The sequence below is a fragment of the Oncorhynchus mykiss genome, chromosome 9 (genome assembly GCF_013265735.2).
Source record: "Oncorhynchus mykiss isolate Arlee chromosome 9, USDA_OmykA_1.1, whole genome shotgun sequence".
NCBI lineage: Eukaryota > Metazoa > Chordata > Actinopteri > Salmoniformes > Salmonidae > Oncorhynchus > Oncorhynchus mykiss.
Window position 1 is genome coordinate 37,301,162 of NC_048573.1, and position 26,941 is coordinate 37,328,102.

The 26,941-nt window shown below is 43.6% G+C and overlaps 1 protein-coding gene across 7 annotated transcripts in view; it reads left to right on the forward strand.

Annotated features, from left to right (window-relative positions):
• iqsec1a (IQ motif and Sec7 domain ArfGEF 1a) overlaps window positions 1-26,941 on the forward strand; it is a 180,127-nt gene that overhangs the window by 121,272 nt on the left and 31,914 nt on the right. The window contains exon 1 of one of the 7 annotated variants that reach the window (XM_021615552.2): window positions 15,813-16,003. The exons of 5 other annotated variants lie outside the window; for them this stretch is intronic. In XM_021615552.2, the coding sequence (XP_021471227.2) occupies window positions 15,990-16,003 (14 nt within the window). In that variant the 5' untranslated portion in view covers window positions 15,813-15,989. Of the gene's footprint in view, window positions 1-15,812; window positions 16,004-25,135; window positions 25,479-26,941 lie in introns of those variants that run through there. One more of the 7 variants, XM_021615550.2, reaches the window with a different exon arrangement.

Below are 26,941 nucleotides of genomic sequence, written 5' to 3' on the forward strand. Positions count from 1 at the left end.
GAGAGACTCCGGATTCTGCACGTTTGGTCCCTGTGTTGGTACGCTGGGTTTATGTTGACAGATCTTTTCTGGGCAGAGAGGAGACAGACGTGTGTAATGGAAAAGCTGTAACATGACGTGTCCTCCCACTGTGGTGAGTTCCCTTCTGGTGTGGAACAGCTTAGACATGTCTGGGGAAATCGTTTTGGTCAGAAATGCCATTTGAGGGAGATGGTAATGAGCAGTTGTTGCCATTTTGAAGTGTGGTTGTTTTCCTGCCAACAGTATTGGACAGTTTGATATTTGTATTTGTTGAAGTATGGATTGATCATGTTGAAAGTAGTGCGTCGTTCTCACACACACACACACACACACACCACACACACATACACACACACACACACACATACACACACACACACACAAATTCACAAGTTTACTCACCTGTGTTCATAATTGATTTTGCACCCAAAGTGAGCGTATTCAATTGGAATTTACACAGTATATATTGTATCCTCTAGATGTTTTCTTGTGTGACTACAGTAAGTCACTTTACTGTTGGCTATGTGTGTGTGCAGTTATTTAGCTCTATTGAATGTTGGAGTGAGTGTCCACATCTTAATAATTTAAACGTGTTACTCACAGAGGGTAGACTGCACCTTGAACACTGAATGCATAAAAGTATAGCCCTTTCTGTGATTGCTGAGCATCAATTCTTAGAATGGTCCTTGTGCACTGCAGTTGGTCATGCGTTGTGATCAATGATTTATTTATACACTAGATTACTAATAGAGGGCACTGTGTTGAAGCCACCGTGCCTCCATCTTGGCACTCCCCCACCATTGTAAAACATTTTTGGAATGCATTTATTAATGTCTACATTCATTTTTGCCACATTTATTCTATTACAAACACCTTAATGCATACTTTTTAAATTGTCAAAATCTATATAAACATTTTCCCAAAAGTTACATTTTTAGAGATTACTAATGTTACTGTCCCCACTACAACAACAAAAATGTAGTGCACAATTTCAATTCAATTTACATTTCAATGGTGTATCAGGTAAATTGCAGTGGTTTGAAGGGATTGGCCCATTCTATGAATTATATTTCAATGATTGCAACGTCACCCACCCTGTGTTACAAGAGCATGCTGTGAAATAGTTTGACAACCCTGTTTGTAAGCTTTTAAATTATATCCAACTCAACCGTTCTTTTCCCATGATGAAGACATGGTAGGGTGGGGTATGCAAAATGGGTCAACTTTTCATCTGAATGTTTTTTGGCATTCAGGGCCACTTTCTGACCACTTCTTGTTTAAAACAAAAGGGCTGCTGTCAAAAAAGTGATTGAATTCAAATGGATTTACCCCTAACTAATGAGTACTGATAGAGTTATTGGGTTAAGATCGTCTGAGTTGTTGAAATCTCTTGTGGTAGGGCACACTACATTATAAGTTGTTTTGCTATGGTCTTTCACACGATCCCCATTCTTTCACAATACATCAGAAGTTGTTCTGCTACGGCAGTGAAGCTACACTCTTTCACACGATCCCCATTCTTTCACTTTCACTTTCGGCACAGTATTCTAGTGTTGGTGGCCAGAATACACTAAGAAATACCACAATGTACATTGACTCCTGCATATACTTCTATTTGCATGATCAGTGTAGCTCTAACTGCTGTAGCTCAAAGGCAGGCACTGCCTCCGTCTCTTCTTCTGCATCTTTCTCTAGCAGCCCTTGTGTTCTCCTACTTTTGATGTCATATTCCTTAGCATCTCGTCTCTGTGGCTGCCTGGTGGATAATGAGGGAGCGTGCTGCATTAACTTATGTAATGATGAGAGCGGAGAGGAGGGGGTGGGGACGATAGGAGAGAATAGATGAGCTCATGTTGCTGCACTGCAGCTCTCACACACACACTGCACCATATGGTTTATTCCACACGAGCGTACGCACACACACGCACGCACGCACGCACGCTCCCGAAACACATGCACACAAAGAGTACGGTGCCACTACCTCTAGCCAGAATTAGCTACCAATTTAGCTCTACTGCAGAATCACAAGGTTGCCATCTTCTTTATCTCGTTATCTGTCTTTGAATGATATGATGTGAGTGAGGTGTGTGTTTGTGTGTGTGTAAGGTCTGTACATAGTAGGAGCACGTGAAGAGTTTCATTCCAAAACGCTATACACTGAGTGTACAAAACACATGCTCTTTCCATGACATAGACTGACCAGGTGAATCCAGGTGAAGCTATGATCCCTTATTGATGTCACTTGTTAAATCCACTTCATTCAGTGTAGATGAAAGGGAGGAGACAGGTTAAAGAATGATTTTTAGAAAGCCTTGAGACAGTTGAGACATGGATTGTGTATGTGTGCCATTCAGAGGGTGAATGGACGATACAAAAGATGTATGTGCTTTTGAACAGGGAATATTAGTAGGTGCCAGGCGCACCGGTTTGTGTTAAGAATTGCAATGCTGCTGAGGTTTTTCACACTCAACATTTTCCCATGTGTATCAAGAATGGTTCACCACCCAAAGGACATCCAGCCAATTTGACACAACTGGGTTAAGCATAAGAAGAGAAGTTATCTAGATTCTTCAGCTCTTAGCCATTTTTGGCCAATTTCCAATCTTCCATTCGTATGCAAAATTCTGGAGAAATTTGTGTTCAATCAGCTAAATTATTTTTTAAGTGCCAACTGTATTTTTTTTTTAAATGATCTAATCTGGTTTTTGTGCCCAACACAGCCCAGAGACAGCCTTAGTTAATGTGGTAAATTGTCTTAGAGCAAACACAGATGCCAAACAGCTCTCTGTCCTTGTACTCTAAGATTTAAGTGCTGCATTCGACCATGATGTCCTTCTGGACAGACTGGAGAGGTGAGTTGGCCTCTCCGATCCAGTTCTAAATTGGTTTAGGAACTATTTAACTGGTCAATATTTTTTTTTGTCAGCCTAGTTGAACATAAATATCATTCAATTTTGGGTCCGGTACTGTTCAGTTTTATATATGTTATGCATTGGCAGCATTATCAGAAAGCACAGCATTGATTTTCACTACTACGCAGACAATACACAACTTTTAATTTCTGTGTCACCAGAGGATTTTAGCTTTTTACCACCTGAGGAACATTTCCAAGGTGCTGCCGATTCTCTCTCAGGATGATTTATTTTATTACAAGCAGGCTTGATGCTCTCCACTGTCTGGTCTTCCCAAGAAAACCATTGGTCAACTGCCAAACATAGAGAATGCTGCAGCATGGGTACTGACCAAGACCAGACGGAGAGCACACATTACACCGGTTTTAAGGTCTCTGCACTGGCTGCCTGTGAGTTTTAGAATTCATTGAAAAAATATTCTATTGGTTTATAACTCAATCTACAATTGTGCGCCCCATTACATGTCACATGCTTTTTAGTTATGTACCCAGTAGGTTTCTCAGGTTCTCTGGCACTGACCTTTTAACTAACCCAAAGCCTAGGACCAAGAGGTATGGAGAGGCAGCCTTTAGTTTTGCCCCCAGCCTCTCGAATAGTCTGCCAGAGAACCTGAGGGGTGCCGAAACTGTGGACATACTGTATAAAAAGGAGATCTTAAAACATCTTTTTAGTTTAGCTTTTTCTTAGGGTGCTTTTTAGATGTTCAGTTTGTGTTATTCATAAGTTTTTTTATATGATGATTGTTGTGTAGTAAATATTTCAGCTTTTATTTTCAGTGTTTTCTTTCCCTGTAAAGCACACTGTTGCATTCCACGTCTGAAATGTGCTGTATAAATAAAGCTTGCATTGATTTGGAGTCAACATGGGCCAGCAACCAAATTTTGGAAGGTGTGTGTGTGTGTGTGTGTGTGTGTGTGTGTGTGTGTGTGTGTGTGTGTGTGTGTGTGTGTGTGTGTGTGTGTGTGTGTGTGTGTGTGTGTGTGTGTGTGTGTGTGAGAAATATTATAAAATAGCTCAATGGGCCACCGGAGTGCTTTCAGCTCTGTCTGTCTGAGAGATTGTACAAGAGAACAGTAGATCAATTACCCTGGGCCTTGGGTTAAAGCTGAAGCATTACAAATTCATAGGCCAAGATTCTTCAGAGCCGGTTGATGATGGATCCTGTGCTAATAGATGTATAGTCCACATGTTGGAGGTCATCAAATAACTGAACGGATCATCATTATTTACGCCCCATTCATTCATAGAATTGGCAAATGACATTTTTTAGACCGAGTGCGATCCTCTGAGACTACAACTATTGATTGCCCTGTTAAATTATTCTGTAGCTTTTTATCCTGTTGTGACCTATTGATGTAGAATACTGGACTACTTCATCAAACTTTTTTTTGTGGTCAGATGCCACAAAAAGGAACCTAGGAAAATTAAAATTGTCTCAGAACTGGGCAGCACGGCTGGCCCTTGGATGTACACAGAGAGCTAATATTAATAATATGCATGTCAATCTCTCCTGGATGAAAGTGGAGGAGAGATTGACTTCATCACTACTTTTATTAATGAGAGGTATTGACATGTTGAATGCACCGAGCTGCCTGTCTAAACTACTGGCACACAGAACAGAGTATGGGAGGCACACAGTACTACATAGAGCCATGACTACATGGAACTCTATTCCACATCAAATAACTGATGCAAGCAGTAATACTAGATTTAAAAAACAGATTAAAAAAAGACCTCATGGAACAGCGGGGACTGTGAAGCGACACAGACACACGATAACATATGCACTATACATACACATGGATTTAGTACTGTAGATATGTGGTCGTGTTGGAGTAGGGGCCTGACGGCACACAGTGTGTTATGAATGTATTGTAATGTTTTTAAAATTGTATAAATTGCTTTGGCAGCAGCGAATGGGGAGCCAAAATAAATACAAATATTAACAAGTTGTGTTATTTATTATTTTGGGCATGAACTAACCCTAACGCTACACTGCTGAGTATAATCAGTTGACTAGCATGGTTTCAAAGCCTACTAGTTAATCTCCATGGATGGATCCCCACATCTTTAAATTAGTACCTGCCTCTGTGAGAAATTACAGTGTTGGGACTGTTGCATGTAAATAATAATTGAAGTGTACTGTTTATCCTTCTAGGGCATTTTATGCGTTAAGGCCAAATCAAACAAACAAGCAAACGAGCGTGTACACGCTGGAATAAGAATGCACCGTAGTGAATGACAGAAAACAGACGAGCCGTGAGCGTCAACGCCGTCAAAAGCGGCGTGCGCTTCAAATTAGAAAGCAAGTCTATTTTTCCTCACGTCTACGCGAAAGCAATGCTCGTTTGCGTTTCATTTGATTTGGCCTTCAGGCCTAAATCGTTCTTTGACAATTATTAGGAAGTACTTCTTCTGTCAGCCTTTTCTGTTCCATCAGCGTTTGATGATGAGCGTGCACTGCTCACGTGCACTGCTCACGTGCACAGGTCCTCACCGTGGAGGGGCTTTTCTCAATGACAGTCATTCACATTTCCAACAAAGCCGTCTTGACACAGTGAGGCTTTTACATGTATTTCAACTGAACATGTTTTCGCAGTGGTTATTTTCTTTACTCTGTAGATATTTTTCTCAAGGGCCGAGTATTCCATAGGAAAATGGATATGTTATGGATGTTTCTGTCATCGTAGTTAAGTATAATGGGGACTTACTCCATCATTGCTCTCTGTCATCAAAATGACACTAAAGAAAGATCTTTAACAACTGTAGTGGGATTCATTGCCAAATATTTCAGTCAGAGACCGTAATTGGCTCAGAAACATGTCATTCTGTCTCTCATTCCCCTGTCTTGGTATTGGACTTGGAAATCAAACCATTTCTCTCTATACAGTACTGTTACTGTCAGTTTCACAATCCCCAAATGAGCTCCCCAGAGAGAGAATCTTATTCCTCCGCTCACTCCTGCTCATCCCCAAACACACTATATATATTCTCCATCTTCTCTTTCTCGCTCACATTCTCCTTCATTAAGTGCAGTCGCTATTTTTACTCACTCACTTGTCAAATGAAATCACAGAATGGTTTTGGTACTGAATTGCTGTGCACTGGCTCCATCTGTTGGTGAGAACATTTTTACGAAAGAGGACCGGAGTCCCCATCCACAGCTTAAAATGTTCCCAAACCAAGTCCCTTCATACAGTAGCTCTTAAGTCTCCACCCATACAGTTGCTTTGGTGTTTAGTTGTAGTAAGTGAAGGAGAGATGCACAGCCCTTTATCTGTCTTGGCTAACTAACAAGACAGATAAACTAACTAACTCCCAGACAACAACAACAAAACGAGATGACAAGTATGCCACTGTGAACTCCCCAAGGGCAGAGACCTGAGAAATGAAAGGATGTGGGATGTCTTTACCCTAACAAACAACTAGACAAGTATTCCACTCTGTTAACTATTTGAGGACAGAGAAATAAGAGATGAGGGGATGTGGGGAGCCGTTGGCTTGTGTGTATTCCCTCAGAGTATTCTTCAGCTCTCTACTCTCCCCTCTCTCTCTCTCTGTCTCTCTGTCTCTCTCTATGTCTCTCTCTCTCTCTCTCTCTCTCGCTCTCTCGCTCTCTCTCGCTCTCTCTCTCTCTCTCGCTCTCTCTCGCTCTCTCTCTCTATGTCTCTCTCTCGCTCTCTCTCTCTCTCTCGCTCTCGCTCTCTCTCTCTCTGTCTCTCTCTCTCGCTCTCTCTCTCTCGCTCTCTCTCTCTCCACCTGGCGTCTCTCCAGCGGTTCCTCCATCTGATTACTGCTTGTCTCTATAGAGATCTATAACTAACGTTTACTTACTATTGTTCAGAGAAAGTGGGGGTTGCCTGCTGGGAGCAGAAAGAGAAAAACCGCAGCATTATACTGTAAGGCAGCCGTGTTGGAAGAAATATGATATGAATATGATGTTCTAGACCCAGGTTAATGCTGGGTTGAAATTGACGTAGATGAGTTTAGAGCCATTCGATTTGACATGTATCTAGTAGCTGACGCAGTTACGCAACATTTGATTCTGGGTTTCCAAGATTGCTTCATACAAATACAAAAAAAATAACATTTTACAGCACAGCTATTTTACAATAGGTAAATCCTGTGGTAACTGGAATCTGGACTAACGGAGCCTTCCATGGAGAGAGCTGTTTCTATTGTGCTCCACAAGGTGCTGACAGACACAGTGTTGTGGTCTCTGGCCCAGCATAGAGTCAGAGGACTGGGCTAGGGAGCTTTAGCGAGGCCTTTACAGGACACAAGGCCCAGAGGAAAGACGGGGAGGTGGAGGTTTCCTGGAAGGCGGATGATACTGACAACGTTTTCCGCTAGCGATGTCCATGGTTTCCGTTTCAGATTATACAATCGCATGCAGGGATTAGTTTTTCCTTTCCATTCATACGCTACAGAAGTGGTTTGAGTCAAACCAGTTAAGATTGAAATATAATGCTTATTTTATAAGCCAATATAGATTGCAATACATTATTTAGTATGAGGAGTCAGTCCAGATTCAGTCAGTATAAATTTATAATACAGTTGTTTCAGAGTGTTGTCTGACAAAGATCAGATTTCCCCTCTGGTCCTGTAATGTGTAGTGGAGAAAGAGCGCGAGAGAGGCATGGAAACAGTGTTGCAACAAACTGATTCTGGACAGACACGTCCCCAATGTGCCCGAGATCAATGCCACAGCTGAATGAATGCACTGAAAGAGAGAGAGGGATGAAGGGGAGAGATAAAACAGCTGAGTGTATGAGAGAAAGATGGTGGTATGAAAGTAGACTGAGAAAGAGAGAGAAGGCAAGATTGACAGAGCAGCTGAGAGAGCGAGAGCGAGAGAGAGCGAGAGCGGTTAGGGGGAGGGCGCAGGGAGAGACTCTCCTTTTCATTGACATTCAAGGGAATGTGCTGATGACTAAAGAATAAATCAGTCCGATAGAGGTTCCTGCCTGGTGCTCCATGTCTCTTAACCCCAGGCAGCCTACACTACAGCACTATATCCCACCTCTATCCACCTCTCCTCTGCTAGCTTAGCAGCCTGTTTATCGACCTCAGCTCTACGTAGATCAACGAGCCTGCCTTATAGTGCAGGGGCTCTCAGCTCCACCTGAACTCTCTCTGTCTCTGTCTCCTCGACACTCGACACAGAGGTGGCAGATATATGAAGGCTCAGGTAGGTGGGCACATGTCTGTCTGTTGCTGTCAGTGTGTGTTTGATGGTTGCTTGCAGTACCTACCTGGCTGCAGTAGTGGGGTATAAGCGGTGGAGGCAGTGAGGAGTGAGGAGGGATGCAGACAATGGATCCAGAGCTGCAGCTGAGAGCAGAGGCTGCCATGTCAATGGATCGAACGGTACGCCGGAGTGCCGGCTCCACTTCTCTGCTCTGTAGTCTGATGTCATGGTCACGCTGATGCATGTCCCCTGGAGGTAGAGAAGAGAGCGGGAGAAAAAGATAGAGGGGGAGAGAAGTTTTGTGTGTATGTGCATACGTTTATTTAACATAAGTGTGTGTTCTTGTCTGAACAGAGATGGTTTGTGAGGACATGTTTGGCCCTGTAGATCTGTGGCTATTCTGTCCTTTGCTGTCTCTCTTTCTGTAGACCAGGTAAGGGCAACTGGTGGCCGGCAGGCAACTCCCCCCCCCACACCCCTTTTGTTGGCCGGTGGACCAATTTCACCCCCCAAAAATAAATGCGATATACGGTGGCAAGAAAAAGTATATGAACTTTTGGAATTACCTGGATTTCTGCATGAATTGGTCATAACATTTGATCTGATCTTCGTCTAAGTCACAACAATAGACACACAGCCTGCTTAAACTAATAACACACAAACAATTCATGTTTTTATTGAACACACCGTCTAAACATTCACAGTGTAGGGTGGGGAAAGTATGTGAACCCTTGGATTTAATAACTGGTTGACCCTCCTTTGGCAGAAATAAACTCAACCAAACTTTTTTTTTCCTTTAGTTGCAGATCAGACCTGTACAACAGTCAGGAGGAATTTTACAAAACTGTTTCAGTTCAGCAATATTCTTAGGATGTCTGGTGTGAACCGCTCTCGGTCATGCTACAGCATTTTAAATCGGGTTGAGGTCAGGACTCTGACTGGGCCACTCCAGAAGGCATATTTTCTTCTGTTGAAACAATTCTGTTGTTGATTTAATTCTGTGTTTTGGGTCGTTGTCCTGTTGCATCACCCAACTTCTGTTGAGCTTCAATTGGTGGACAGATAGCCTTACATTCTCCTGCAAAACATCTTGATAAACTTGGGAATTCATTGTTCTTTCGATGATAGGAAGCCGTCCAGGCCCTGAGGCAGCAAAGCAGCCCCATACCATGATCCTCCCTCCACCATACTTTACAGTTGGGATGAGGTTTTTATGTTGGTGTGCTGTGCCTTTTTTTCTCCACACATAGTGTTGTGTGTTCCTTCCAAACAACTCAACTGTAGTTTCATCTGTCCACAGAATATTTTGCCAGAAGCGCTGTGGAACATCCAGGTGCTCTTTTGCGAACTTCAGACAGCAATGGCTTCTTCCGTGGTGTCCTCCCATTAACACCATTCTTGTTTAGTGTTTTATCGTAGACTCGTCAACAGAGATGTTAGCATGTTCCACAGATGTATGTAAGTCTTTAGCTGACATTCTAGGATTCTTCTTAAGCTCATTGAGCATTCTGTGCTGTGCTCTTGCAGTCAACTCTGCAGGACGGCCACTCCTAGGGAGAGTAGCAACAGTGCTGAACTTTCTCCATTTATAGACAACTTGTCTTACTGTGGACTGATGAACATCAAGGCTTTTAGAAATACTTTTGTAACCTTTTCCAGCTTTATGCAAGTCAATAATTCTTAATCTTAGGTCTTCTGAGGTCTAATTTGTTCCAGGCATGGTTCACATCGTTCAATGCTTCTTGTGAATAGTGTTTTTTGTTTTTAATAGGGCAGGACAGCTCTAACCAACATCTCTAATCTCGTCTCATTGATTGGACTCTAGGTTAGTGGACTCCTGACTCCAATTAGCTTTTGAAAAAGTAATTAGCCTACCTACACTGTGAATGTTTAAATTATGTATTCAATATAGACAAGAAAAATACAATAAGTTGTGTTATTAGTTTAAGCACACTGTGTTTGTCTATTTTTGTGACTAAGATGAAGATCAGATCGAATTGTATGACTCATTTATGTAGGAAAGCAGGTGATTCCAAAGGGTTCACATACCTTTTCTTGCCACTGTGTGTATGTATATACAGTACCAGTCAAAAGTTTGGACACAGCTACTCATTGAAGGGTTTTTCTTTATTTGTACTTTTTTTCTACGTTGTAGAATAGTAGTGAAGATATCACAACTATGAAATAACATACAAGGAATCATGTAGTAACAAAAAAAGTGTTAAACAAATCAAAATATTCTTCAAAGTAGCCACCCTTTGCCTCTGACAGCTTTGCACACTCTTGGCATTCTCTCAACCAGCTTCACCTTGAATGCTTTTCCAACAGTTCCCACATGCTGAGCACTTGACTGCTTTTCCTTCACTCTGCGGTCCAACTCATCCCAAACCATCTCATTTGGGTTGAGGTCGGGTGATTGTGGAGGCCAGGTCATCTGATGCAGCACTCCATCACTCTCCTCCTTGGTCAAATAGCCCTTACACAGCCTGGAGGAGTGTTGGGTCATTGTCCTGTTAAAAAACAAATGATAGTCCCACTAAGCGCAAACCAGGTTGGATGCGTATCACTGCAGAATGCAGTGGTAGCCATGCTGGTTGTGTGCCTTGAATTCTAAATAAATCACAGAGAGTGTCCCCAGCAAAGCACCCCCACACCATAACACCACCTCCCCCATGCTTCACGGTGGGAACCACACATGCAGAGATCATCCGTTCACCTACTCTGCGTCTCACATAGACATAGCGGTTAGAACCAAAAATCTCGAATTTGAAATCATCAGACAGATCAATGGACAGATTTCCACCGGTCTAATGTCCATTGCTCATGTTTCTTGGCCAAAGCAAGTCTCTTCTTATTATTGGTGTCCTTTAGTAGTGTTTTCTTTGCATCAATTTGTGCATGAAGGCCTGATTCACACAGTCTCTTCTGAACAGTTGATGTTGAGATGTGTCTGTTACTTGAACTCTTTCATTCTTGTGGCAGTCCTCATGAGAGCCTGTTTCATTATAGCGCTTGGTGGTTTTTGCGACTGCACTTGAAGAAACTTTCAAAGTTTTAGAAATGTTCCGGATTGACTGAGCTTCATTTCTTTGTAACGATTTACTGCCGTTCTCTTTGCGAGACACTGTGGCCCCTCATGAGTTCTGTTTTTTTTTTTGTGGCCCCCACCCCTATCAAAGTTTCCCATCCCTGCTGTAGACCAATTGTTGTTCCCTCCTGTCCTATCTATGCTGGATCTTCCTTCCTGTCCTGTCTATGATGGAGCAGAGCAGCCATGTCTCCCCAGCCAGCCCAGCTCTCCCCTCTGACTCACGGCAGAGCTCCAGGGTGATTCATCTTGATCAGCACCCGGCAGCACCCTATTAGCATATTTTCAATTAAACCTGTAGCGGACAGGATGGGACCCTCTGACTGCACATCGATTCTTCCTCAATTGTTCCTGCCAATGCAAGCGAGGCAGTGTTGGTTATAACAGACCCCTGCCTGTTTTTCGCCGTTCACTCAGAACTACTGATCTGCAGTCATTTGAGCTGTTTACAAAATGGATGGCTTTACCAGAGCAAATGAAACGCACAGAGCTGTGAGTGGTCTCTCTCTCTCAGTCATATGGCAGAATGGAGGTTGGGGAAACTACAGTACTGTATGTGTGGATTGTTTCCATACCGCGTTGTGTACTTCCCTCCCTTAATAGCCACCCCTCCTCCCTCGTTCTCTCACTCGATCTTGCTCTCTCTCGCTCTATCCCATCAAGACATTCTTTGTTGTTTTGTTGTCTTTTGTTTTTCTGCTAGAGATCCTAATGAGACACGGAGTTCCCCTCAGGATCATTAGTCAGAATTCAGAGTTCTGAATCCCAGGTGTTTTCTCCACATTCCGTTGTATGTTTATCCACTGACTAAAATGTACCACTAAATAAAGATGTTGGAAATGACAGTGCACAACACTGTTCTCTGCTCTGTATTCAGCATGGTGTCTGCCTCTATAAAATATGATTTACCTCAAGATCAACCCTCTGCTTAAAACAACTGAACCTTGTGACTGCACAAGTCAATGTTAACATACTTAACCTCCAGACCGATAAAGGGGACTTGTCACCCTCACACTGGCCCTCCTGTTCAGCTCTCCTGGCAGTAAAGACTGGGCTCTCAGCTCTGTGGTTCTGCTATGCGTCTATAGTACACGTGTGTGGATTGGAAAGGGTAATATCCTGGTTGTCAGGGAGGCTGGTGTGAAAGCACACCCGAGCTGTGCCTGTGTGGTTTCTGTGTACCAGCTTAGTTTCTCCTCTCCTTTAGCTCTGGCTAGCGTCGCCATGGAGAGAGTAAACATCTGTTTTGGGGGGTATCAGACTGTTTCTTAATTTATTTATTTATTTTTTTACAAAAAGAGGAATCTAAAAATGCACTGGGTGAGGTTTATTTCCAATTGCAGACCTTCCTATCTAAAACAGAACTTACACATCCGAAGGTTGAAGAGGATCCTTTTGGCACAAACATAATACCTTTTTGATTTGGACTGCCTCTACCAAAGTCCGAACAGCCCATCCTTTGTTTCAAAACTAACATGAAATCTAAGACAGGAGAATAACAAGCGTTTGACAAGGACAAGGAGATAAAGGAGAAAGTGTCATGAAGAAAGTCATGTAATCTCTGTTTCCACAGTAGATACTAAGGTTGTACATTGTGAGAAAACGGACTTCGCCATTAGAGAAAACACTCTCTGAAATGGCCCCTGTTGGTTTATGTCACTCACAGATTACATGTAGGAGTGTCTGGTGCTATTTTGTGTGGTATCACAGTGGGAATAACTTGTGGAAAAAGCTACTTTTTCCGAGTGGCACCTCAGCTTTGGAAGAAGGTCATTGGATTAGAATGACTGGGTATCTTTGATGACCGAATTCAGTTTGGGTTGTATAGTAGTAGCCACTTTAACTTAAGAGACTGGTTGATTATTTTAAATGTACTCCCAGTTAAAGTTAGCCTCGTACGAACCATCTTGATCTTGCGAGCTCACATTCTGTAGCGAAACAGAATGTGCCCTCATGAGATCAGGATGGTTCGTACGAGATCAGGATGGTTCGTACGAGATCAGGATGGTTCATACGAGATCAGGATGGTTCGTACGAGATCAGGATGGTTCGCACGAGATCAGGGAGCAGGGGTCATTCAGACTGCGGATGAGGCCCGCTACCCTTGAATTGACCTGAGTATTATCCTCGGGTTATCCTGTAGGCTGGGAGAACTGGGCCTGTGGGCTTCTAATGAGTCATTTAGAGGCTACGGGTCAACAGACCCTGCAGCCCACGAATACCAGGGATGTCATGCCGTCATTAAAGCAGTAAGCCTTATGGAGCATATATCACACTGCCCAGGATAAGGCCGAGACAGCGGACAGATTGACACCGGCTATAATTCATTTCTCCGTAATGACTGTCATTTTTGTAATTCATTCTGCAGGACCTAATTGGGGTTGGAGTGTTTTGAGCTGAGCTGTATGTTGATGTATTGTGGGTGTGTGAATGTTGTGTGGTTTTTCTCGCTCCATTCCAAACAAATGGCTTCCATCCCTATCGACTTTCAATAGGATGTCTGATGAGATCCAGGATATTGTGGCTCTGAATGGATTTAATGGACACAAAACAAAGTTAGTCCTGTGTCTTTTGTTGTTGGTAATTGTAAATGAATCCATGTGTCCTGCATAGGACTATCCCCCCTTCTAGTGAATACCTTGGCACTATCTCAAACTGAGGTGTCAGGGCTGCCGAAACATAAAACGTGGTGCTTTATATTTAATTTATTAGAAACATTGCCACTCCCTGCCTGTGGCATGGCACGGGTCTTGACATGCAGTTCTCACAAACTTATAAAAAGAGGGCTATCCTTCCTGTCAGCTTGGAGGGTTTTTGTCAATATGGAGAGACAGTAGATGTGCTGACTTGCACACTTCCAGGACTTGCTGGAAATGAAGTATGAATGGAATGTGCACACTCAGGATATCTGGTTCCACTGGAATGTGTCGACGTGAATACATTTCTTGACACTTGTGACCTGCAGAAAAGTTTGCTTAGTTGCTCATATTCACATTAGGAGGGGGGGGGGGGGGGTGGGGGGGGGGGAGCATTTAGTGAGAGCAAAATAATAAAATGTATGACTGGTTAAATCTTAGTTAGTCACCCCCCCCCCCCTTAAAGGACACTTTGTATCCACGTTGTTTTACCTAGTGACCTATATTCTGTGTCCATTGCTACATACGACAGACCCAAGGCTTTACAAGTGGAGGAATTTCAGCAGAGGCTAGGGACAAAAGTAATGAATAATTGATCTTCTAATTTCCCCTTCATTGTTGAGATGCTTTCAAGCAAACATTTTAGTTAATATTTAAATACTAATGATCCAGGTCCATTTGCAGTTGGGGGGGAAAAAAATGCAAACGTCCCAGGTTACCATCTCCAGTAAACTGATAGGCCTACGCTGACAGTTTTCAGAGGTACGTTGTGTGATAGGGGTTTGGATTTGGTTGTTGTTTTCCACTCAGATTTGCAGAGTTTTAGAAAAGAGAAGACGCTAGAAACTGGGCAGGATTTCCTTTCGTTAACAAATTTTGAGGACCTGACATTGCAGTTTCCCCAAACACCAACACACTGCTTTCAGGGGTCAAACTATAGCTATCTGGCTGTCCAATGGAAGCCTGTCCTTAAGTCTATAGTTCAGTTACATACTACTCTAGTGTTTGTTACAGTATCATTATATGAGGGCCTGCTGGACACCTTTTGGGATCCCCACTCATACATTCAACACTTTTATCCAGGGTGACTTAAAGGAGCAATTAGGGTTAAGTGCCTTGCTCAAGGGCACATCAACAGATTTTTCACCTAGTTGGCTCTGGGATTTGAACAGCAACGCTCTGTGGCTTGTATGAGTCTCTTTTAACAGCTGTGTGTCCAACGGCACTATAGGATAACCTAGAAGCCTGGCAGGCAAGGTTAATATTGTGTGGAAGATTTTCCCTTTTTCTTCAAGTTGAGATCTAACTGTACATCCCAAATCACTGTGATATAGTGTTCCTTATCTCAGCCTTCCCGTCCTTTGCACGACATTAAGTGATTATGTCACTCAGAGCTAATCACCTTCTCGGTCATTAACTTGACAAGCCCCGTGGCTGCAGTCACTCCTACAGCTGGCCTAAATCATTTAATACAAAGCGCTTTCTCCAAAAACAACTTTATGGGAAATGAAATATTGTACTACTGTCTACAGCCAAATGAGGAGGTCGTTAATGTGAAATATCATCAGTGTTCTCACTTTCAGAAGGAGCACAAAGTAGGAGAGCGAAATTAAAAAGTAATTCCGCACAGCTCTCATACTCTCAACCTTTGCCCGTGTCAACTTTATCTGTGTCATTTCTTTCTCTTAAAGAAACCTGTGTAATATACAGTATATTATTTGCCGCAGGTCTTTGACAGTATGACACGTCCTCTAGCCTCGCCACAGGGCAGGCCCTGTTTTTCTCTGTCTGTATTTTCCCCTAATCAAACATGGAAAATGTATGATGCAGCGGGCGGCATGAGAAAGGCTTGCTTTATGCCCTGTGCCAACACAAACAATGGTCAGCGCCAGTGCAGACGGCCGGACAGGGAGGTGCTCCTCTAGGGCTCAATAGCCCCAGTGTCTCTGGCCAGGGGGCTGGGATGTTACAGAGACACTGTGGTCACTGCCAGGGTAGCGCAGGGGAGCACACAGTGGGATATCAGATCTAGCAGACCTCCAGCAGAAGCCCAGGGCTGAGGGAGCAGGCTACAGAGAGCAGGAGAGGGAGAGAACAGGAGACACAACACAGAGGGAAGGTCTGGAGAAGTGATTAGCTGGATGTGGTTTGGAAGGTGAGTGAGTGAGGGGGAATGTGAGGGTGGCTCTCTTTCTCGCTTACTCTTTTCCACCTCCTTGTAATACTTACATGGTGCGGACATACTTCAACAACAACAAAAATTCACCTTGTGACTATCTGATCACTGATGCGATTAACCAATAGTGCAGGCAGATTAAACCGACAACAGCTGTTATTGTGGGCCGTACAGTCAATTTGCACAAATCAACAGCATCATTCGATTTCACTTTGCTTTTGTGTCTCTAATTTGATTGCATAGACAGGCGTGCTTGTCGATGGCCCAAAACAAACACAGGCCAGTTATTATATCAAGAGCTTTTCTACTCACACAGTTTGCGCTTGGAGGACAGATATCAGGTTTCAATCTATTTCTGGGACCGTCAGAAGCAGACAGTTTTTACCCTCTGATATATCAAAGCCGTTGAAAATCCTTTTAGGAAACAGACAAAGGAAGGAGAGCCGAGGGAGGTGTCTTTTTACAACGTTTGGCCTTCGCTTTACGGACGGGGAGTCTGTCTGATGATGGATTGGTCACCATGGTGCAGTTTGACCAGGAAGCAGATGTCAACTCAAAGCTGTAGTTGGGTTCTAAGGGTCCCACAATGTTTGACTGCTGAAGGAGAGTTAGGGAGTTCTCAGTTTTATCCAGTAGATTAGAAGTGTTTGAAATGTACTGTTTTATTGTTGTGACATACAGTAATAATGCAACTGTACTTCTATTTTTCCAGTACCAGAAAACGATGAGACACAGTTTGATCATGTTTAGAAATTGAAACCGTGCAGGCCTGCCAGATACTGCTTTGGTATTTTGATGTTTTGATGAAATTCAACATGTATTTATTTTTAAATAAGCATCAAGCATTCTGTGAACTATAAGTCAATTGACCGTCTTAACATGCCGCATGACACAAACGCCTCTATGCACTGCTTCAAATAGAACCGTCTTAACTCACGAGCAAAAGCAGGTCAGTGTCTGATTCCATCCTGTGGATCTTTGAATAACTCCATCTCCTTGATTCCACCCTCCCTCCCTCCTCCCGCCATTGTCACAGAGATGCCTGACCTCCTTGTCCTATGACTTCATGATCATAGCTCAGCTCTCCCTCAGGGTCGCTGTGTGTGTGGCTGTTTATACATATGCCTCTATGCACTTACTATGCCTCTATGCACTGCCTTGCTATGTTGTTGTATTAGGTCTCTTCGTGTAGTGTTGTGTTGTCTCTCTTGTTGTGATGTGTGTTTTGTCCTATATTTATATTGTATTTATTTTTAATCCCAGGCCCCCGTCCCTGTAGGAGACCTTTTGCCTTTTGGTAGGGCGTCATTGTAAATAAGAATTTGTTCTTAACTGACTTGCCTAGTTAAATGAATGTTAAATACATAAATAAAAAATGATAGGAAGATAACAGAAATTGCTGCAATAACATCTCTGGCCAGAAGGTGGCCCTATCACTCTGGACCAGGGATGCTCAACTGGCGGGCCCCACCCCCATCAAAGTGTCATGCACTCTGTGTAGCTAGCCCTTAACCACGGATCTAGGATCCGATTACTCTACCCCAATCCTAATTTAGCCATTAGGGCGATGAAAACATATCTGTCCCTGCGCAAGTGGTTAGGGATAATTCTGTGTCATGCACTCCAGTTGCCATTCTGTGTATTTATATTCTTCGTGGTCACTCACGTTGGGGGTAATCTGAGCACAGTTCTGTATGTAATGGCCGACCATTAGGGATACTCTTAACTGTAATGGCAATACTCTAACTGAGCCTAGTAATGTGTCATAGCTCCTTGTTGTGCCCTACAAGTAGGTCCATTTCAATGGAATTTCATCACTGAGCATTAGACAAAAAACATTCTTCTACTAGGTAAAAATCTGACAAGGTAAAAATCTGTCGTTCTGCCTCTGACCAAGGCAGTTAAATTCTCATTGCAAATAAGAATTTGTTCTTAACTGACTTGCCTAGTTAAATAAAGGTTAATAAAAAAAAACAAGTACCAGCATTCTCTGGGTAGAGGTGGTGGTGAATTGTTAATTTCCCTGACAGTGTGTTTACCACAGTGTCACCTCCATTCTCACATGGCTCTATTTTTAGCACAGCAGCACTGTGCTGAAGCATGGTTCTGTACAGGGGCGGGGCTTGAAGAGACTACAGTGAAATATGAGACCTGGTAAAGAGGACTGGAGGCAAAACATTTATTCATGGTCAAACACAGCTCCAGTCCGTTCCCAATAACACAGGGAAAATGTTTTTACATTTTTTGATACAATCTTAATCAAAATGATTCACAGCTGTAATGGCTGCCAAAGGTGCTTCCACCGAGTGTTAACTCTGGGGTGTAAAAGACATACGCAATCAATACATGCTTATTTCGTATTCATTTGGAAAATGTTCTTTCACTTTTATAATGTTGAGTAGGTTGTAGAGATCGGAAGGGGGAAAATATCCAATGTTACACATATTTTCGCTGACATTTTAAGGGCAACGCCTGGTGCTGTAGGTGTCCTGGAGGACAGGCCGTGTGCACCTAATGGTGCGTTTGGCTGAGCGTGTCACCTCCTTAGCGCCTTGTGGTCAGCGGCAGTGGAGTGGCCATCTAGGCTGTGATGTAGCCAGTCACTAGGCTCTCGATGGTGCTCCTGTAGAACACTGCGAGGGCCCTCGGGGACAGGCCAAATTGAATCAGCCTCCTGAGGTTGAAGAGTTGCTGTCGTGCCTTCTTCTTCACCACATTGTCCGTGTTTGACCATTTCAGCTCCTTTTTTGAGAACTTTTTCACCATCTCTACAGTGGCTCCGTGGATGAGGATGGGGGCGGACCCAGCCTAGTTCAAGTCCACAATCAGCTCCTTTGTTTTGCTGACGTTGAGGGAGAGGTTGTTTACCTGGAAACACACCGCCAAAGTGCCTACCTCCTCGCCTTAGGCCGTCTCGTCGATGTTGGTAATTAGGTCTACTACTGTCGTGTCGTCAGTGAACTTGATGGAGTTTGAGCTGGGGGGGTGGGGGGGTGGTGATGTGGTCTTTGTGGACATCTTGAAGCAGGTTGGGATAATATTGAGAGAGATATTGAAAATGTCTGAAAACATAACAGCTAGCTGTTTGAATGACTTACATACAGTTGAAAAGTTTACATACACCTCAGCCAAATACATTTAAACTTAGGTTTTCACAATTCCTGACATTGAATACTAGTAAAAATTCCCTGTCTTAGGTCAGTTAGGATCATCACTTTATTTTAAGAATGTGAAATGTCAGAATAATAGTAGAGCATGATTTATTTCAGCTTTTATTTCTTTCATCACATTCCCAGTGGGTCAGAAGTTTACATACACTCAAATAGTATTTGGTAGCATTGCCTTTAAATTGTGTAACTTGGGTTATTTGTCCCATTCCTCCTGACAGAGCTGGTGTAACTCAGTCAGGTTTGTAGGCCTCCCTGCTCGCACATACTTTTTCAGTTCTACCCACAAATTTTCTATAAGATTGAGGTCAGGGCTTTGTGATGGCCACTCCAATACCTTGACTTTGTTGTCCTTAAGCCATTTTGCCTTTGGAAGTATGCTTGGGGTCATTGTCCATTTGGAAGACCCATTTGCGACCAAGCTTTAACTTCCTGACTGATGTCTTGAGATGTTGCTTCAATATATCCACGTAATTTTCCGTCCTCGTGATGCCATCTATTTTGTGAAGTGCACCAGTCCCTCCTGCAGCAAAGCACCCCCACAACATGATGCTGCCATCCTCGTGCTTCACAGTTGGGATGGTGTTCTTCGGCCTCCAAACATTTTTGTTTCATCAGACCAGAGGAAATTTCTCCAAAAAGTGCCATCTTTTGCCCCATGTGCAGTTGCAAACCGTAGTCTGGGTTTTATATGGCGGTTTTGGAGCAGTGGCTTCTTCCTTGCTGAGCGGCCTTTCAGGTTATGTCGATATATAGGACTCGTTTTTACTGTGGATATAGATACTTTTGTACTCATTTCCTCCAGCATCTTCACAAGATCCTTTGCTGTTGTTGTGATTTCTTTTGATCTTCCCATGATGTCAAGCAAAGAGGCACTGAATTTGAAGGTAGGCCTTGAAATACATCCACAGTTACACCTCCAATTGACTCAAATGATGTCAATTAGCCTATCAGAAGTTTCTAAAGCCATGACATAATTTTCTTGAATTTTCCAAGCTGTTTAAAGGCACAGTCAACTTAGTGTATGTAAACGTCTGACCCACTGGAATTGTGACAGTGAAATAATCTGTCTGTAAACAATTGTTGGAAAAATGACTTGTGTCATGCACAAAGTAGATGTCCTAACCGACTTGCCAAAACTATAGTTTGTTAACAACAAATTTGTGGAGTGGTTGAAAAATGAGTTTTAATGACTCCAACCTAAGTGTATGTAAACTTATGACTTCAACTGTACATCCTCCATGGAGAACGTAAGGGCATAGCCCTCCTTGTCCTCGGGGGCTCTCCTCGGCAGCTCAGAGTAGTTTGCTGGAATTTTGAGAAAAAGGTGTTAACTCATCCTGTAGGGCTGCATTGCTGTCCAGAATGTGACTGGCGTTCTTTTTATAATCCGTGATCATTAGAAGCCCCTGGCACATACGCCTCGTATCTGACCCGCTGAATTGCTCCTCCACTTTGTCCCTATACCTGTTTCTTGCCCTCTTCATGCTTCTACACCTGCATTGCTTGCTGTTTGGGGTTTTAGGCTGGGTTTCTGTACAGCACTTTGACATCAGCTGATGTAAGAAGGGCTTTATAAATACATTTCATTGATTGATTCATTGATCTGCGTAGGTTCTATTTGTACTGTTTAACTATACTCCTTCATTTTCCTGACAAGGCTGCCACGTGATCAAAACAGTTTTGGAGCATGGATTCTGATTGGTCAGACCAGCGTGGTACAGACCTGACCACTGAAACATCCCTCTGGAGTCTTTATTTGTAGGTGGGGAGGAGCAAAATGGAGTCATGGTCAGATTTGCCACGAGTAGGACGGGAGATGGCCTTATACTCGTGTCGAAAAGACGTGTGGCTGTGGTCCAGCGTAGAATCTGCATGAGTTGGTCTGAAAATGTGTTGATAGTAATTCGGGAGCACCATTTTCAAGTTACTTTTGTTAAAGTTCCACGCGGCAATGAACGCTGCCTCCTGCAATCCAGTGATGAGGAAGAGGTGCCCGACTAAGGCTGTTGTTACATTCCAATCAAAGAATGGGAATTTGTCCTGGTCTTCATCCCCACATGAGAGGAGAGGTCGGCTGAAAATGTTACCAGAATGACCCCAGGGCCAACGAGATACGACATATCCAGAGTTGATGACATAAAATCCTGCTTCGAACTGTTCCTGACAAGAGTCGATCGAAACTATAGTGATAAACATGACCAACTTGAGGGGAGACGCGTTTACAAAGACAACTTGAAGGGGCTAGACCAGACACGTCCAAGTAGACGTGGGTCTCTTGTTTTTGGCTGGTGTGTCCAGATCCAGAAACTAATCTACCACCAGTTTATGGGATGCAGAGTCTAGTTGGGCAATTCTCCGTGCTACTATGTCACTCCAGACATTTCACGTAATGGGTGATTCGCATCAACACTATGTTTCATCTGAGTATTTGTTATTGTCAAAATAGTCCATACATGATGCTTTTTTGTACTCCAAAACGAGTTGTATGAGCTCAGGTCAATGAGACCTACAGGCCATAAATAGCAAATAGAAGTTCAAAACTTAAGAACTTAAGTTGATAAAAAGATCTAACACTATTAGCTGATAATATACTGTATGTATTATTATGGATTCATAATCAGCTATAATGGGGTGGTCATTTTGGACCGGTAACACAGAATGAATTAACATGAAACGAACACAACAGGAGGGTTAATTGATGCAAGCTAATTGTTGTTTTGCTGCAGTGAGAGACGGAAGGAAGAAAAGCAGCCCATATATTTAGCTTACTTTCACGTATACAGTATACTGTCTCCATTCTTTGGTGCTATACAACATGACAGACAAATCCCCCCCTATTCTAAACTTAGAGAGCTCAGGCATTACTAACGGATATAGAGACACGTTCTTCAGTCGACATCACTAGTCGATGTCTGATGATCTTTGATGGTTCCTTGAGGATCCCAGAGGCAACACATCTGTTCCAGCTTTGCTGCCAGACAGAATTTGATCTGATGAGCAATGCCTCATATCCTTTCATTACTGTCAGTCCAGCCCATTTATACATTTGTTTCCAGCTCCCTGTTCGACACAGGAATCCCCCCCCCCCCCCCCCCCCCCCCCCCAGTTTTAATGGTAAAACTGTGTTAGTTTTTACTTTTAACGAGTTGCTTACAATTCACTCCAAATATCCCGGCCCCCTACTTCTCTGTTAAACCACTGCAGTATCAAACAATGACATCGCCAAGCTAATTGCTTCCAGACCGGGCCGAGAGCCCGACTTTTCGTTTTCTTTTCCATTTCTGGTGCAGCGCTTACCGGCTTTGGCTTGCAAAAGCAGATATGATAAATGGTGCATGACATCATGTAGACAGCGTTGCACAGCACAACTCTTTCATATACAATAAAAAAATAAAACTCTTGTAAGTGGGTCTCCAGGAAACTAGCTATCGCTTCAATGGAAAAACACTTGAGGTCTTAGGAATCTGCAGTACTGTAGCAGATGCCCGTTTTCCATTTTCATTCATATTTTCTTGCTAGACTGAAATATGGAAATGTCTGTGAAGCTAAAACTTATATGCCATGCAGTGGAGATGTCCCCGATCTACTATGGCTCTTGCCGAGGCAAGGAAAAGGGGACAGGAGAGGGCGATGGAGTATGAGCTGAAATGCAGGGAGGCCATGTGCAGTGAGTTGGGGGAAATAGGGGTTTTTATGAGCAAAGAAAGGGCCTCCTGTTGGAATTCCCAACCATGACATCATTCCCATGGAAAGAACCGTGCAGACGCTTGGATAGGGCAGAGGGGATATAGAAGGTTTTCCACACATACTGTATACAGAGAGAGAACGAGAGCGAGATGGAGGATGTAGATACAGAGGGTGTGTTCAGTGTTTAAAGAAATCCAGACTTTTCTTGTACCCAAGTTTAACGGTGCTAGGATGTGTGTTTGGCTTAGTGTATTTAGTGAGAGAGTTAAGATTGCTGTGGGGAAAAATACCCTTTTGTCATCAGAAAACAGGATTTTTTTTTTTTTTTTTTTTTCTAAACTAGAAATAATAGAGGTCCAAAGAATCGATTGTTGATCTCTAGCCAAATACTGAGAAAATCCTGATCTCCAGGTTACTTGGTGACAGACATCACAAGCTTTTCTTCAAACCGTACGTCTTCCTTACACAGATACAATTAGCCTGTACTTGCGTGTAAAATCGACCATAAGAAAAGTGATATTCTCCAGACCTTGTAATCATTGCAAACGAATCGAGGTGCCCTTTGATTACACAGCTGCATATCTCAACACTGTACCAGACTGTAATGAAATCCTCCACTCATATCTATTCAGGTCTTGTTTCGAAACAAATGTCAGCAGGGATAGAGTTTATTCATTCATCCCTTGTGATGAAACAACAAAGCTTTGACTGCTGTCGCAGCCCACGGGGCTTTGATAATATTCAGGACTCATCGGGGCTCATTTGAAATTGCTGGTGAACGCTAAGATGCTCTCCCCTCAGGTTTCCTAACGCATCTGAATTGCAAAATAATGAGCATTTAAATTTGATTGAAGGACGTTTTAAGATGTTGCGGGTTTTCGAGACCGTTTGTCTCCTTGGCGTGGGTGTTTTTGTTTACTGTCGGCCGGAACTAAACGGGACTTCACTAAACAGTGGAAAGACTGCGTGACAGGTGATTCCTGTAAGTCGAGTCGAGTCTCTGCTGCTGTGCAATGTGTCAACAGCTGTACAGCAGCACTAGGGTCTGGGTCTCAGTCATCTCCATCTGAAATAGATCCTCAGTCAGTCTGCCTTCCTCCTGCTGCAGCGGCACAGACGTCAAATAAGAGGCCCAGGGTCCAGGCTTGTAATTAGAGGACATCACCACCTTCCTCCTGAGAGAAGCGCGTCAGAGATTGGTGTCCCCAGTAAACCTGACCCATCTGGGAACCATTCTTCCTAGTTTTCCAGGAACCTGTTGTCATTACCCCCCCCCCCCACAGTTTGGCCTAGTCCCCCCATGTGCCCCAACCCGTTCTCTCAGAGGGGTAATTGTTCTCTGGCCCTCTCCAGTCAATCCTAAAGAGACTAGAGCGCACAGCACCTCGAACAGGTAATGGTATTGCTGCAGCTCATGTCTGACTGACACACTTGGTTAACTAAGCCATTATGGTGCAATGGGAGACATTCTATGTGCTGCTCCATTATCTTACATCCATGATAGAGCATGAGAGAACTGAATACAGACGTTACAAAGAATGCCGAAGAGACATCTTATAAAACAGGAAGATGAAAAGAATAGGGGATGAGAGAGGGTTGAAGACAAAAATAGAGAAATAAAGAGGGGTGTAGATACAGAAAGGCTAGGGGACTGTACACTAGCTCTTATGTCCTATGGGATTGCAGTTAGGATTGCATTAGGGATGTATAGAGAGAGGGGAGGGCTGCTAAATTCATACTAAGAAAGCCCTCTCTCCCTCTTTTCCCTCTTGTTGTATATATCCCAACATTCTGCTGGACTCTGAAAGGCTCTATTAATAGAGGTGCTTCCACTGCTTGCTCTCTCTCTGTGTCGGCCAGCTCCTCTCTTCCCACTTACATTCCTCCACTGGGCTGACTGTGGACTAACTTCTTTCACTTCTCTCTCTACCATCTCTCTCCCTTTCTCTCTACCATCTCTCCCTACTTCAGCCCTACTCTCTCTGCCCCTTGCTCATTCCCCCTATTCGCCCATCCTCTCTCCCTCCATCCCAGCCTCTTTCAAGTTTTTTAATTTTTTTCACTCCCTCAGATAGCATGACTGAATGACTTCTATCCTCCTTGGTCCCAGGGTAATATGTATTTTCCCCTTATGCCATTAGCGTGCTGCCGGAGGAATTCCATCCCCTTTTCTCTGCCTAGCTACAGAGCACACCCCCTTCCCTGCTCCCGCCCCCCTCCATACTGCTAACAGGCCAGTGAAAACAGCCCACACAGGGAGGGAGAGAGAGGGAGAGGGGGAGACAGAGAGTGCGAGCTCCATCAGTGGCTATACTGACTGCCACTTAGCAGTCCCTGCTAGCCACCTGCCTGCCATACATCCATAGGGAGCTGTCTTGGGAAGGCCAAGCAATGGGAATATTTGCTGCTAACGTGAAGCTACACCCAGAGAGCTAAGCGATGGGACTGTGTCCATCTGAGAGGGATCCGTAGGCAGTAATGGGGACTGGTAGAGTGGGCTGGTAATGCCTTGTCTTGCGACTGCTAGCCAACATGTGGTGTTTGCACTGTAACTCCGAGAAGACCCAGTCCTTACTGGAGCTGGAGCTGGACAGCTGGTAAGGCAGGGTGGTATGGTGGGTGGGTGTACTGTCTGAGCTGTTCGTCTGTACACTTTGTCACTGGGTAAGGTTATCATGACTTGCAATAGGGGGAAATGCTTCATAAACAGAAGTGTGTGTGTGTGTGTGTGTGTGTGTGTGTACAACAATCTCTGTATGCATGCTCTGATATGTATATGACATGAACAGAGTGCTATTCTAGTGACGTGCATAGCATATCCACATTACATGAGCCAAGGTAGATATCTTACAGTAGTGATGGCAGGGTCACGCTAATGAATTCTGTGCTCCCACTTAATGGAATTGCATGCAGATGATGTCGGGGTGTGCCGTTTTGATATCTGCTCTTCTTTTATCAAAACAGACCACTCTCACTTGGCGTCTTTGCATACCTGAATAGAATAATGATAGCTTTACTGAATGTGTTACAGCAATACTGCTACAGTATAGTGCCAGTGCAACTGACATGCATGTGCACTGTATGTCTGTCCATCCTCATGTGTCGAGGATCATTCCATTGCTGTCCTGTAATGGCTGGATCGTCAAGGGCAGGTGCTGAGTGTGGCGCGGCGGATCATTTAATTATTAATTACTGAGAGAATGACAGCCTGGCTGGTTAGCCACTAGAGAGGCACATGACAACTGTCAGGCTCAGGTTCAGACAGAAGCCAGCCAGCACCAGGTCTGACTGGGCCTGTGTGTTGGTGGGGTAAGGACTGGACTGTAGCAGCCTATATGGGCAGTGCTTTGTGGATGACTGCCAGAGTGACTGAGTGAGTGGTCTGTGGGTGACACGCCACCGGCGAGCCAAGTCGACACTCTTTCAAAAAGGGTCTCTTGTTTTTTACTGCATTCCTGCTGTGCCTGTTAATATTGGACTGTTGGTTTAATACAGAGTGGATTTCTTAATAATATGAATAATGTGCTTCATTAATCAACACCATAATCAGTGAATCAATCAGGTGAGAGTCATTGGTGCGGAAGGCTGGACTTATTCACTTACAATGGAAAGTAATGCTTCACAGTGATGAAGGAATGGGGCTCGCATGACTAATATATATGATTGTACCACCCACCACCGTATGTGCCTGTACACAGTCATTTGTATAATAGCACCATGTGACGTTAATACCAAGTGCCTATTTGGCAGAGGTGGGTTAGCAACACTGATGGACATGGGTGACCATCGCAAGGGAAGGTACTTAAAAAAAACATTTAAATACTCATTTTTATTGAGTTGGGTTATTTTACCTCAACGTTGAGAGAGCTAGCACACAAGTGTTTTGCTGCTTCTTTTATACCTGCTGTAAACTGTGTAGGTGACGAATGCAATTGGAATTGATTTTTTTCCATCACAGTAGTATTAGTATCTCTGTGCAGTACATTTGTGGATGGTTGGGGATGACTGCATTGAACCTGTCATAGCCATTAATAACAGTGGCTCAAACCAACATTTCATC